This window comes from Anomalospiza imberbis, chromosome 5 (genome assembly GCF_031753505.1).
Source record: "Anomalospiza imberbis isolate Cuckoo-Finch-1a 21T00152 chromosome 5, ASM3175350v1, whole genome shotgun sequence".
In the NCBI taxonomy this organism is placed as follows: domain Eukaryota; kingdom Metazoa; phylum Chordata; class Aves; order Passeriformes; family Viduidae; genus Anomalospiza; species Anomalospiza imberbis.
Window position 1 is genome coordinate 535,126 of NC_089685.1, and position 14,550 is coordinate 549,675.

At 64.8% G+C, this 14,550-nt stretch overlaps 1 protein-coding gene across 3 annotated transcripts in view; it reads right to left on the minus strand.

The window, feature by feature from the left end:
- The window catches only part of SBF1 (SET binding factor 1), a 74,690-nt gene that overhangs the window by 21,474 nt on the left and 38,666 nt on the right, over positions 1–14,550 (minus strand). For all 3 annotated transcript variants that reach the window (XM_068189299.1, XM_068189298.1, XM_068189300.1), the window contains exons 6-17: positions 9,829–9,934; positions 9,267–9,399; positions 7,673–7,781; positions 7,112–7,225; positions 5,830–5,907; positions 5,325–5,438; positions 4,210–4,338; positions 3,590–3,688; positions 2,723–2,927; positions 1,384–1,496; positions 489–638; positions 330–398 (exon numbers count right to left, since the gene is read on the minus strand). In XM_068189299.1, coding sequence (XP_068045400.1) covers positions 330–398; positions 489–638; positions 1,384–1,496; positions 2,723–2,927; positions 3,590–3,688; positions 4,210–4,338; positions 5,325–5,438; positions 5,830–5,907; positions 7,112–7,225; positions 7,673–7,781; positions 9,267–9,399; positions 9,829–9,934 — 1,419 coding nt within the window. The remainder of the gene's footprint in view (positions 1–329; positions 399–488; positions 639–1,383; positions 1,497–2,722; positions 2,928–3,589; positions 3,689–4,209; positions 4,339–5,324; positions 5,439–5,829; positions 5,908–7,111; positions 7,226–7,672; positions 7,782–9,266; positions 9,400–9,828; positions 9,935–14,550) is intronic.

The following is a 14,550-nucleotide window of genomic DNA, read 5'->3' on the forward strand; positions in this document are numbered from 1 at the left end:
CCGGTCACTGGGAAAGCCCTGGGCAGGCAGGAGGGATGTCTGCACCAGAGCTCCTCCAGCATTCCCGGAAAATTCTCTTGCTCAGAGCCAACCCAGAGCCCAGAGGCTCATCCCAGTCCAGCCTGACCATGGGATCAAGCTAGCATTCCAGAACAACCCCTTTCCCACAGGTGTTCCAGCCTCCCTGGGAGCCTGGGGCCAGTCTGGGTTGGGTGGGCGGCTCTGGGCAGGAGCCGTAGGCTGACAAGTCCTGAGGGGACATGCCCTGCAGCCTCTGCCACCCGGGGGGATCCTGAGGGCTCCGGGGTGGGGACACTGCGGTCACTCACCCTGCAGAAGGCGGTGACCAGCGGCAGCAGGGCGGCGGCGATGCCGTGCTCGTCCATGGCCGTGCAGTCCTGGGGAGGGAGCGGGGGTGACCGGGGACGTTCCGAGGCCGACCCCTGCCGTGTCCCAGGGGAAGGAGGAGCCCCCCAGCCCGGCCCTACCTGGAGGCAGCAGTTCATCATGCGGATGACGAAGTCGAACTGCTGGTGGTCCAGCACGGCGCGGTTCTGCTGCACGTGCAGGTGCAGCTCCTGGGTCAGGCAGTGCCGGGCGGCCCGGCCCTTCATGGCACGCAGCACGGCCGGGAACAGCTGTGGGAGCGGGGTTTGTGGGGTGGGACGGCGCCGGGACAGCCCTGCTCCCACACGGAGCGGGCCCACGCCAGCGTCACGGGATGCACTCGGACACGGAGACAAAGCAGGACAGAATTCCAGGTGTGGCCGGCGGGACACGGCCATGGAGGAGGGGGAGGAGCCCAGGGGCACTGGGAGGTGGAACAATGGAGTTGAGCTGGAGTGGAGTCACCAGCCAAAATCCCAGGAACACCAGGAGGGGGACACGTCACGGGTCAGTGGTGGCCACGGCAGTGCCAGGGAATGGTGGGGCTGGATGGTCCCAGAGGGATTGCCAATCCAAATGGCTCCATGCTCCTGTTACTGAGGTGGGAGTGGGGCTCTGCTCCCAGGGAACAGGGGCAGCAGGACAGGGAACAGATTCAAGCTGGGCCAGGGCAGCCTCAGGGTGGACACCAGCAGGAATTTCCCCATGGAAAGGGGGTCAGGCCTGGGCAGGGGCTGCCCAGGGGGGTTTGGAGTGCCCATCCCTGGAGGGATTTCACAGCCGTGTGGATGTGGCACTTGGGGACAGCGTCAGCGGTGGCCTTGGCAGTGCTGGGGATGGCTGGACCCAATGGGCTCAGAGGGATTTTCCAACCTCAGTAACTCAGTGATTCCACAACTCTTTGACCCTAAGCCAACCAGCAGGATGTGGGCACAGAACAGGGAACGTCCTCTCCATCCACAGAGGACACCAACCCCCCAACCCCAGCCCCCTCACCTTTTTGGCCTCCAGCATCTTGTTCTCGAAGACGTAGGAGATGCAGTTCCTGACCACCTCCAGGCGCCGGGCGCTGTTGGCCAGGGCGTTCCCGTTGCGCTCCAGGATGGCAGCTGGGAAGAGATCCCGGTCAGGCCGGGCGTGGTGGGACCAGCACCCCGGTGGGGACACGGTGTCCCCCTGCTCCAAGGGGTCAACGGGGCCTCCATGGGTGTTGGGAGCCCCTGTGGAGCTCAGACCCCCAAAGGGGTCGGAGCTGCTGTTTCTCCATGTTTTACTCCTGTGGTGTGACCCAGAGCAGGGCCCCCCTGTGCCCCACGTACCCATGGGGTGTCCCAAGGGCACCAGCAGCCCCCCAAAGCAGGGCTCCCCTGTGCCCCACGTACCCATGGGGTGTCCCAAGGGCACCAGCAGCCCCCCAAAGCAGGGCTCCCCTGTGCCCCACGTACCCATGGGGTGTCCCGAGGGCACCAGCAGCCCCCCAGAGCAGGGTCCCCCTGTGCCCCACGTACCCATGGGGTGTCCCAAGGGCACCAGCAGCCCCCCAGAGCAGGGCCCCCTGTGCCCCACGTACCCATGGGGTGTCCCAAAGGCACCAGCAGCCCCCCAAAGCAGGGCTCCCCTGTGCCCCACATACCCATGGGGTGTCCCGAGGGCACCAGCAGCCCCCCAAAGCAGGGCTCCCCTGTGCCCCACGTACCCATGGGGTGTCCCAAAGGCACCAGCAGCCCCCCAAAGCAGGGCTCCCCTGTGCCCCACGTACCCATGGGGTGTCCCAAGGGCACCAGCAGCCCCCCAAAGCAGGGCTCCCCTGTGCCCCACATACCCATGGGGTGTCCCCAGGGCACCAGCAGCCCCCCAAAGCAGGGCCCCCCTGTGCCCCACGTACCCATGGGGTGTCCCCAGGGCACCAGCAGCCCCCCAAAGCAGGGCTCCCCTGTGCCCCACATACCCATGGGGTGTCCCCAGGGCACCAGCAGCCCCCCAAAGCAGGGCCCCCCTGTGCCCCACGTACCCATGGGGTGTCCCCAGGGCACCAGCAGCCCCCCAAAGCAGGGCCCCCCTGTGCCCCACGTACCCATGGGGTGTCCCCAGGGCACCAGCAGCCCCCCAAAGCAGGGCTCCCCTGTGCCCCACATACCCATGGGGTGTCCCCAGGGCACCAGCAGCCCCCCAAAGCAGGGCCCCCCTGTGCCCCACGTACCCATGGGGTGTCCCCAGGGCACCAGCAGCCCCCCAAAGCAGGGTCCCCCCCGTGCCCCACACACCAGTGGGGGTCCTGAGGGCACCATGCCCTCCCAGAGCCCCCCAGAGCAGGCTCCCCCCGTGCCCCACGTACCGATGGGGGGTCCCGAGGGCACCATGCACTTCTTCTCAGCCTTGACGGCGGGCGGGGCCGTCTGCAGCTTGGCCGTGGCCTGGTCGATGATCCACTGCACGGTGCCCTCGTCCAGGCGAGGGAAGGGCTTCTGGTGCAGGCGCAGGTGACAGCCCTCCGTGGGCTTCTGCACCTTGTGCATGGTCACCGCGGGGTACGGGTTCTCCTGTGCGGGGACGGCTCCAGCTCAGCCCTGAGGTCACCGCGGGTCCCCTCTCCCGGACAGGAGCCCTCAGCCCCCTGCTCTGCTCCCAGCTGGAATCTGCAAGCCCCAGGATCTGCTCCCCCAGCCCCCAGGGACGCACAGCTGTGGCACGGCCGTGAGCCAAGTGCCAGCAGGAGCTCCATCCCAGCCAGTCGAGGCTCCCAGGGGCACTCCTGCCTTCAGGTGCCACTGGAAACCTCCAGCTGGGCCGGGGAGGCTCAGGGTGGACATCTGCAGGAATTTCCTCCTGGAAAGGGTGGCCAGGCCTTGAAGGGGCTGCCCAGTCCCCATCCCTGGAGGTGCCCGAGGAATTCCCAGAGGTGGCACTCGGGGCTGGGGACAAGGTGGGCATTGGGCACAGCTTGGACTGGATGGGCTGGGAGGGCTTTTCCAGCCTCAGGGATCCTGGGATTCTGTGATCCTATGAAACCAGGGAATCCCACTCCCAGGACCTCTGGGCACATGAGGATGTGCCTGACCACACACAACAGCGCAAGGAGGGACAGGAACCGTCACCATGAGCTCATGGAGGGAGGACAGAGTGACCAGGACTCCACTCAGGCTCTCCCTGCCCCGTATCCCCCAGCACATTCCCACTCCTGCCCAGGAGCTCCAGGACTCACATTTTTGTAGAGTTTCTCTGCCAGCTCCTTGATGTGCCTCAGGATTTTCTGCTTGTTCCCCTCCTCCGCCTTCATGCGCTTCACCTCGTAGGCCACGAGCTGGGGAGGACAGGACAGGGGTGACAGGAGCAGCTCCAGGGGCTTGCCCAAACCCGGGGCCATGGCAGATCCCGCTCAGACCCCGCAGATCCCGCTCAGGCCATGGCAGATCCCACTGAGGCCACGGCAGATCCTGCTCAGGCCATGGCAGATCCCACTGAGGCCACGGCAGATCCCGCTCAGGCCACGGCAGATCCCGCTCAGGCCACGGCAGATCCCGCTCAGGCCATGGCAGATCCCGCTCAGGCCACGGCAGATCCCACTGAGGCCACGGCAGATCCCACTCAGGCCATGGCAGATGCCATTCAGCCCTGCAGATCCCGCTCAGGCCATGGCAGATCCCGCTCAGGCCACGGCAGATCCCGCTCAGGCCATGGCAGATGCCATTCAGCCCTGCAGATCCCGCTCAGGCCACGGCAGATCCCACTCAGGCCACGGCAGATCCCACTGAAGCCATAGCAGATCCCGCTCGTCCCCGCAGATGCCGGGATGTGGGAAGGGGAGCCGCCCTGAGGCCTCACCTCGTCGAAGAGGTCGATGGGGCGGTAGGGAGCCCCGCGCTCGGTGACAAAGCCAGCGAAGGCCATCCCCTCCAGCACCTTGGTGAGGAAATCGTCCTCCGTGAGCCCCCGCTGGCCCAGGAACGCCGCCTGCCAAGGGAACGGCGGTGCCATCAGCAGAGTGGGTGACACCAGGCCATGGATGGGCAGCTGGGTGGCATTGGGACGGTGCCACCTCCTTCCCTGCACCACCTGGCTGCGGGGACAGGGTCGGCATGGAAAGCTGAGCCTCTGGCCCATGGCAGCGGGACAAGGGGCAAGGGAAGGGCTCTGGTGTCACCTTGGCACACAGAGGCAGGACACAGGGACACAGGGATATAGGGACAGAGGGACATAAGGACATGGGGGCACAGGGCCAGAGGGACTCTGGGACACAGGGGCACAGGGATATAGGGACAGAGGAACACAGGGACATGGGGACACAAAGCCAGAGGTACTCAGGGACATAGGGTCACAGGGACACAGGGATGCAGGGACACAGGGACGCAGGAATACAGGGACATGGGGACACAGGGACATGGGGACACAAAGCCAGAGGGACTCAGGGACATAGGGTCACAGGGACACAGGGATGCAGGGACACAGGGACGCAGGAATACAGGGACATGGGGACACAGGGACATGGAGCCAGAGGGACTTTGGGACAGAGGGTCACAGGGCCAGAGGTACTCAGGGACGCAGGAATACAGGGACAGAGGGATACAGTGACACAGAGACATAGGGTCACAGGGATACAAGGCCAGTGGTACTCAGGGACACAGGGACAGAGAGGCACAGAACACAAGGCCAGAGGGGCACAGGGCCAGAGCACTGCAGGTGGTCCCTCAGCAGTGCCAAGACCTCCCAAAACGCCCAGCTGCAGGCTGGGCTCCCTCCTCGCTGAGCTCTGCAGCAGCACCCGAGCACGCCGGGGCACGGGCAGGGAAGCGCTGCCTGCCCCGGGAGACCTCGGCACGCTCCAGGACAAACACGGGATGCAGGTGGGCTGGCAGGGATGCTGGGGAGGTCACTGCCTGGAAACCCAGGACTGTTTCCTGGACTCAGCTGTCCCAGCCTGGCCCGGACGAGGCCCTCACCTTGTGGAAGCGGATGACGGGCTCGGGGTGGATGCGGATGATGTGCAGGCACCAGCGGTAGCCCTGCAGCAGCTGAGCAAACAGGCGCAGGAACACGGCCCGGATCTCCTTGTCCTGGAACAGGGAAGCACAGCCTGGGCTTGCGGGGCACAGGGTGTGGACAGGGCAGCTCCCAGGGCAGGGATTTCCCCCCAGCACGGGATCAACCCCGGGGTGAGGGCAGGGAATGTGGCTGACATTCCAGGGAAAAGAGGCACAGGATTCACTGCTCTGCCCCCCTGGAGCTGCAGAGGGAAGAGAGGGAGTTCTCCAGCTCTGGGAATGCTGCAAGCCCAAACATTCCCTGTCTGCTCCAGCCTGGCCGTGAATCCGGAGCCCACGGCACTGCAGGATCCAGCCGGGGCTCAGAGCAGTGGCCTCGGATGGACAGGGAGCCGGAATGGTGTGAGAGAGCCAGGGTGTCCCTGGGAACAGCCCCTCACCCAGGGACCCTCCCAGCACTCACCTGCATCTTGAGGGAAGAGGCGGAAATGGTGGAAGGGGGGAAGGCGAGGTCGGCCACCTCCAGCTCTGGGTCCAGGACCTGCCCAGGGAGGACACTCAGCTCAGGCCCCATCCTGGCTGGAGAAGCCAAGGAGATTTCCCCAGAGACCCCACAGCCCCTGTGGAAAAGGCCTCAGGGGCTTGGAGACAAACCATGGGGGATCAGGAATGCTGTCAGGCCTGACCCTGCCTTGGGAAGCACAGCTGGCACTGGGATCCCAGGGAAGGGGGAGCCCCTCCTGCTCTGCCAGGAAACCTTCACCCCACATTGCCCCAGGAGGAGCAGGAGCTGTTCCAGCAGTGCCTTGGGAACAAAGGAGCAGCCAGGCCACAGCTGCTTCCTGCCCCGGGCCGGGAGCCAGCACCACATTCCCAGAAACCTCTGCCAAAGGAACCCCCCCGGCACCGCAGGACACCAGAGGGCATTGGATTGGGAATGGCCACTGTGACAGGGGCAGCAGCACCCCAGGACAGGAATCAAGGCTCACAGAGGTAACCCCTGCTGCTCCACTCCCAGCTCCCATGGAAATCTGTGTCATTCCCAGGGTGCTGGCCAGAGGCCACTGGATCAGGAATGGTCCCTGTGACAGGATCCCAAGGCATGGGCAGGACCCCAAGGCGTGGACAGGACCCCGAGGCTTGGGACAGGACCCCAAGGCGTGGACAGGATCCCAAGGCGTGGACAGGATCCCAAGGCATGGGCAGGACCCCAAGGCGTGGACAGGACCCCAAGGCGTGGGACAAGACCCCAAGGCGTGGACAGGATCCCAAGGCGTGGACAGGACCCCAAGGCGTGGACAGGACCCTGAGGCGTGGGACAGGACCCCAAGGCGTGGGACAGGACCCCAAGGCGTGGACAGGATCCCAAGGTGTGGATAAGATCTCAAGGCATGGGCAGGATCCAAAGGCGTGGGCAGGACCCCAAGGCGTGGACAGGATCCCAAGGCATGGGCAGGATCCGAAGGCATGGGCAGGATCCGAAGGTGTGGGCAGGATCCCAAGGCATGGGACAGGATCCCAAGGTGTGGATAAGATCTCAAGGCATGGGCAGGATCCGAAGGCGTGGGGAGGATCCCAAGGCGTGGACAGGACCCCAAGGCGTGGACAGGACCCCAGGGTGTGGGAAGAACCCCAAGGTAGGCATCCTGCTCACAGAGGAGCCCTGGCTCCATTCCCAGCTCCCAGGACACAAGTGTCATGGCCAGGGGATGGTGCTGGCACCCCAGGAATGCCGTGACACTCACCATGGACAGGGCTTCCCGAGTCTGCTGGAGCAGGGGCTCGGGGAGCAGGGAGATGTGCACGCACTCCGGGACGTTCACGGTGCCGCCGTCCAGGTCCGCGATCACCACGTCCAGCTGGGAGGGGGGACAGCAGTGGGACACAGCCCCACATCCCAATCCCACATCCCAATCCCACAGGTGATGGGGAGCTATCCAGGTGAGCTGGCTCAGGAAAGGGCTGGGAGCGGGCTCTGGCTCCTGCCCACCTTCCCTGAGCGCTCGGCACTCCCTGTGTCCCATCCCGTCCCCAAATCCAAGGACACACTGGGATCCCTCGCTGGGGGGACAGGGGAACACCTGGCAGGAGAGGGACCCAGCCATTCCCATGAGCCCTGGCCATTCCCATGTGACCCGGCCAACCCGCTGGCTCACGTGGGACACCTGGATGCATCCCGGGCTGAGCACACAGAGCCTGTGGCCCTGGGCACCCTCAGGATGGACTGAGCTGTCACCCAAGCCTGTGACACCCACGCAGCTCGTCCCCAGCCCTCTGGCACCAGGACAGGGAACGGGGGCTCTCACCAGCTCCTGGGTCTCCGACTGGAAGATGGAGTGGACGCCGATGATGAAGGGGGTGGGGGTGCTCAGCACCTCCAGGAGCTGGGCGGGCAGGATGGGCACGTAGGTGAAACTGCAACCAGAAACAGCCTCAAAACCAGCCCTAAACACAGCCCCACTGCAGCCATGCCAGCCCTGCCCCACGTCCCAGCCTTGTCCTGGCACAGCCAGACACGATCCCGGCTCTGGAGCTGTGTCCAGGGTGCCCCTGGCACCCCCAGCCCCTCAGGCACCACGGCCACACACAGCTCCCAAAGGCTGTGGCTGCCCCATCCCTGTGAGGGACTGGGGACAAGGCCTGCAGGGACAGGACACAGGGAATGGCTCCCACTGCCAGAGGGCAGCGATGGATGGGATCTTGGGAATTAGGAATTCCTGGCTGGGCTGGGATTGCCAGAGCAGCTGGGGCTGCCCCTGGATCCCTGGCAGTGCCCAAGGCCAGGCTGGACCCTGGGGCTGGAGCAGCCTGGGACAGTGGGAGGTGTCCCTGCCATGGCAGGGGTGGCACTGCAGGGGCTTTGGGGTCCCTTCCAATCCAAATTATCCTGGGATTTCATGATTCCATTATATGATCCCTGTCTGGTCTTGGGGTTGTAATCAAACTCTGACCTAGGAAAGAGTTTCCAGCAGAGCCATTAATACCAAAAGAAGAATTTCAGGAAAAAGTCTCCATGGAAAGGGGGTCAGGCCTTGGTTGGGGCTGCCTAGGGAGGTTTGGAGCGCCCATCCCTGGACGTGTCCAAGGAATTCCTGGAGGTGGCACTCAGCGCTCTGGGCTGGGGACAAGGAGGGGATGGGGAACAGCTTGGACTTGGTGACCCTGGAGGGCTTTTCCAAGCTCAGGGATTCCATAACTCTGTGAAAAGGAAGGTTCCTCTGGGACTCCAACAGCCTCTCTGCAGCCTGGGGAGGCCAGGCCAGCCTGGAGACAGGAGCTGGCCAGGACCCGCAGCCCATCTGTCCCAGCCCAGCCCTGGCAGAGCTGCCAGGAGCCCCAGTGCTGCCAGGGCTGTGTTCCCAGTCCCTGTGGGACATCCCCAGCTCCCCGGGACGAGCAGGGTTCCAGCCATCCCACAGGAGCCACCATGGGGGCTTGGCCACCACCAGCACAGACACTGCTGGGAACACCTCACTCCTGCTCATGGAACCATGGGATCTCCTGAGTGGGAAGGGCCCACAGGGATCACAGATCCAGCCCCCGGCCCTGCACAGACACCCCAACAATCCCAGCCTGGGCATCCCTGGCAGCAGTGCCCAAACGCTCCTGGAGCTCTGGGGCCGTGCCCATTCCCCGGGGAGCCTGGGCAGTGCCCAGCACCCTGGGAAAAGAGCCTTTCCTGGTGTCCATCCTATCGCTCCCTGGCACAGCTCCAGCCGTTCCCTGCTCACCAGGAAGGACAGAACATCCCCCAGCACTGCCTCCAGTGCCAGAGCCCGTTTTGGCTGGGAGAAGAGGGAGGCAGGACTGGGAGATTCCCAGTTATTCCCCAGACCCCGGGAGGCACCGAGGGTGGGACAGGGGCACAGCTGGCACAGCTGGAAGCTCGGGGACCCTCACCTGTACTTGAGGGGGAACATGAGAGCCAGGAGGGCCCGGCAGGCGTCCGTCAGCCTCTGGTAGCTGCTGGAGAGGAACAGGATCTTGTGCTCGGTCAGCGCCGCGCAGAACAGGAACAGCACGTTGGTGATGCCTGGGCAGGGCACGGCAGGGGCTCAGGAATTGGGGGGTCCCTCTGACACCCCTCAGAGACCCCTGACCCCACCCAGGCTGCAGCCCACTCCCCATCCCCGCATCCTGCCACGAGAGGAGCTCAGCATCCCCCAGAGAGCCACTCGTGGTTCTGGTCACTGCCAGGTGTGCTCCCCCCTTCCCAGACATGCTCTGTCCCTCCTGGGGGCTGGTGGCCTTTCCCGGGGGGCACGGGGTGGCCTTCCCTGGGGGACACAAGGCTAGTGGCACCCCCGGGCTGCTCCTCCAGACCCCAGCCCCAATCCCACCCTCCTGGAAAAGGCACAGCAGGGCCAGGGAGGCTCAGCCGGGACAGAGCTCGGAGCCACATGCGGGAGGTGACCCGTAGGGACCCCAGGCGCCACGGGGGCAGGGTGGGGACAGGTCTCACCGAGCTGGCGGAAGAGCAGGGCCACGCTGCAGCTGCTGACGGGCAGCGAGTCATTGATGGGGGTCTGGATCACCTGCCTGTCCCCCGCTCCCAGCGAGATCGTCCTCTGCAAGGCAACACACACCTGGTCACCAGGGCCACCCAGAGAGGGACTGGGACAGGGCAGGGGCAGCCAGACTGCCCCAGGCACGGGGCCAGGGCAGCCAGACCCCACTGGGCACAGTGCCAGGGCCATCATGCCCCAGCACAACCCCCATCTGGAAAGGGAAAGAGAAAGGGAAAGAGGAAAAGGGAAAGGGAAAGAGAGAAGATGCTGCCACGGCACCCACTGGGTGCTTGACTGGGTCCCCGGGCTGAGGGGAAGGAGGGCACCTCCTGCAACATCCCCAGCCAGCACCGGCAATGTCCCAACGGCCCCGAGATCCGCGTGCAGACGGGACACAATGGCTCTCCGGGACACGAGGGCTCCCCAGGATTTGAGGGATCTCCAGAACGCGAGGGCTTTCCAGGATTCAAAAGCTCTCCAGGATAACAGGGCTCCCCAGGATTCCAAGGCTCCCCAGAATTCGAGGAGAATTCAAGCCTCTTCTGGGCCCTTGGAGCTCCCCTGTCCCAGCCTTGCTGTGCCCAGGAGCAGCACCAGCTCCGTGGCCTCTCCAGTGGAAGGAATATCCTGAGGAATATCCTGAGGAATATTCCTGTGGGAAGGGATGGACACCCCGGGCACAGGATCGGTGCTTCTTCCCTGATACCACTGAATATTCCCAGCCCTGAGCTCATTCCCAGGGACACTCAAACATCCCCAGGCTGTCTCCAGGCCCCTCTCCTCCTCTTCCCACTCTTCTCCAGGGAAAACACTCCTGCAGGAGCAGCGTTCCCACTGCAGCCACCTCCTGGCAGAACAGCCCCAAAATCCAGGGCTGAGCAGAGCCTGAGCCCTGAGCTGGGCTGTCACAATCCCAGGAGGGCACCCAGAGAAGTGTGCCTGGAATTCAGCCCCTTCCCAGAGCCCAGGGACTCATCCTGGCTGCCCTCCGGTGGGACACACGGGGACACGCACCCGAGGGTGCCCTGAGACCACCGGGACCAGGGGCTGGGTCACAGCAATTAGCAGAGAGGCTGCTAATGAGGGGACAGACCCAGAGCAGGGAGAGAAAAGGTGGGGAAAAGAAGATGGGAAAGAAAAGGAGTTCGTACCACGGCTTCATCCTCCACGTCAGGCTGAGATGGGACAGACAGAGAGCACAGTCAGTTAGGACACACAGACAGGCACAGCGGGGACAACGGGACAGGAGAGGAGCCCACAGACACAGACAGGGACACCAGCAGGGACAGTGGGACAGGAGAGGAGCCCACAGACACAGGGACACCAGCAGGGACAAAAGGACAGGAGAGGAGCCCACAGACACAGGGACACCAGCAGGGACAGTGGGACAGGAGAGGAGCCCACAGACACAGACAGGGACACCAGCAGGGACAGTGGGACAGGAGAGGAGCCCACAGACAGGGACACCAGCAGGGACAGTGGGACAGGAGAGGAGCCCACAGACACAGGGACACCAGCAGGGACAGTGGGACAGGAGAGGAGCCCACAGACACAGGGACACCAGCAGGGACAAAAGGACAGGAGAGGAGCCCACAGACACAGGGACACCAGCAGGGACAAAAGGACAGGAGAGGAGCCCACAGACACAGGGACACCAGCAGGGACAGTGGGACAGGAGAGGAGCCCACAGACACAGACAGGGACACCAGCAGGGACAGTGGGACAGGAGAGGAGCCCACAGACACAGGGACACCAGCAGGGACAGTGGGACAGGAGAGGAGCCCACAGACACAGGGACACCAGCAGGGACAGTGGGACAGGAGAGGAACCCACAGACACAGGCAGGGACACCAGCAGGGACAGTGGGACAGGAGAGGAGCCCACAGACACAGACAGGGACACCAGCAGGGACAGTGGGACAGGAGAGGAGCCCACAGACACAGGGACACCAGCAGGGACAGTGGGACAGGAGAGGAGCCCACAGACAGGGACACCAGCAGGGACAGTGGGACAGGAGAGGAGCCCACAGGCAGGGACAGTGGGACAGGAGAGGAGCCCACAGACACAGGGACACCAGCAGGGACAGTGGGACAGGAGAGGAACCCACAGACACAGGCAGGGACACCAGCAGGGACAGTGGGACAGGAGAGGAGCCCACAGGCAGGGACAGTGGGACAGGAGAGGAGCCCACAGACACAGGGACACCAGCAGGGACAGTGGGACAGGAGAGGAACCCACAGACACAGGCAGGGACACCAGCAGGGACAGTGGGACAGGAGAGGAGCCCACAGACACAGACAGGGACACCAGCAGGGACAGTGGGACAGGAGAGGAGCCCACAGACACAGGCAGGGACACCAGCAGGGACAGTGGGACAGGAGAGGAGCCCACAGACACAGGGACACCAGCAGGGACAGTGGGACAGGAGAGGAGCCCACAGACACAGGGACACCAGCAGGGACAGTGGGACAGGAGAGGAGCCCACAGACAGGGACACCAGCAGGGACAGTGGGACAGGAGAGGAGCCCACAGACACAGGCAGGGACACCAGCAGGGACAGTGGGACAGGAGAGGAGCCCACAGACACAGGCAGGGACACCAGCAGGGACAGTGGGACAGGAGAGGAGCCCACAGGCAGGGACAGTGGGACAGGAGAGGAGCCCACAGACACAGACAGGGACACCAGCAGGGACAGTGGGACAGGAGAGGAGCCCACAGGCAGGGACAGTGGGACAGGAGAGGAGCCCACAGACACAGACAGGGACACCAGCAGGGACAGTGGGACAGGAGAGGAGCCCACAGACACAGACAGGGACACCAGCAGGGACAGTGGGACAGGAGAGGAGCCCACAGACACAGGGACACCAGCAGGGACAGTGGGACAGGAGAGGAGCCCACAGACACAGGCAGGGACACCAGCAGGGACAGTGGGACAGGAGAGGAGCCCACAGACACAGGGACACCAGCAGGGACAACGGGACAGGAGAGCAGCCCACAGACACAGGGACACCAGCAGGGACAGTGGGACAGGAGAGGAGCCCACAGACACAGGGACACCAGCAGGGACAGTGGGACAGGAGAGGAGCCCACAGACACAGACACGGAGTGAAAGCAATGCCTATGGCACCGGGAAGGAGCGCTGGACACGGCAGGAGAGCAGGAAAACCACGGGAAGGGAAGTGCCACCACCAAACTGTCCCCCCCCACCCTGTCACACGGTCCCTGTTCCCACGGCGCAGAGCCATCCTGCCCCAGCTGGGGGCACGGATCTGTGCCAAGCTCAGCGAGCCGTGGTGGCAGGAGAAGTCGTCCGCTCCTGGTCCCGCCGGGAGGAGCCGGATCCGGGCAGATCCCATGGGAAGGGACTGCAAACCCGGGTGTCTGGCATGGCCCGGGGGTGGGCAGCACCTCGCTCTGCCCCCAGCACTGGGACAGGCCTGGCTCTACCCCTCTCCCACAAATCCCGGCAGCACCGCCGGCTTCTCCCGGACCCTCATGGCTCTGGGTGCCAGGGGGAGCTCCGAACGTGCAGCACCGGCCCCAAATCCCGCTGTGATACGGGATCAGGGAGAGCCCCCTCGGGGGCACGGCACGGCAGGGAGGAAACCCCTGTGGAGGCACCGGGGCCTGTGCTGCTGTCCCAGTGCCCCGTGCCGCTGTCCCAGTGCCCCGTGCTGCTGTCCCAGTATCCTGTGCCGCTGTCCCAGTGCCCCGTGCTGCTGTCCCAGTGCCCCGTGCCGCTGTCCCAGTGCCCCGTGCCGCTGTCCCAGCGCCCCGTGCCGCTGTCCCAGTGTCCCGTGCTGCTGTCCCAGTATCCTGTGCCGCTGTCCCAGTGCCCCGTGCTGCTGTCCCAGTATCCTGTGCCGCTGTCCCAGTGCCCTGTGCCGCTGTCCCAGTATCCTGTGCTGCTGTCCCAGTGCCCTGTGCCGCTGTCCCAGTATCCTGTGCTGCTGTCCCAGTGCCCTGTGCCGCTGTCCCAGTGCCCCATGCCGCTGTCCCAGTATCCTGTGCTGCTGTCCCAGTGCCCCGTGGCGCTGTCCCAGTGCCCCATGCCGCTGTCCCAGTGCCCCATGCCGCTGTCCCAGTGCCCCGTGCTGCTGTCCCAGTGCCCGTGCCGCTGGCCCAGTGCCCCGTGCCGCTGGCCCAGTGCCCCGTGCCGCTGTCCCAGTGCCCCGTGCTGCTGTCCCATCCTGGCCAAGGCTGCTGCACTGGATCAGCCTGGCTGTGGGATCATTCCTGGCACTCTGTGCTTGGGGAAGGGAAGCTCTGTGCCGAGGGAAGGCACATGGGGACACAAGCACACATCCACAGGGACATCCCTGGAGCCAGCAGGACACAAGAGCTCCAGGGCACAACGCTGCTGTCCCCAGCCTCCTGCCAGGGCGTCCAGCTGGGCTTTCCCTCTCTGACATCCCCAAGGATCCTCCAAGCTCCATGTGCTGAGCCCAGCTGGCCTGGAGCGGGGCAGGCTGGAGGGACACATGGCTCTGAGGGGACAGCAAGGGCGTTGGTGGCCTCAGCTGCAGGAGAAGCTGCTGCTCCTCAGGCCCAGGCACAGGACCCAGCATGGACACAGACACAGGACCTGGCACAGGACCTGGCACAGGACCAGGCCAGTGTCCCAGAAGAGCTCCAGGCTGCTGTCCTGGCCCTGCTGGCCTGTGTCCCCGCAGCTG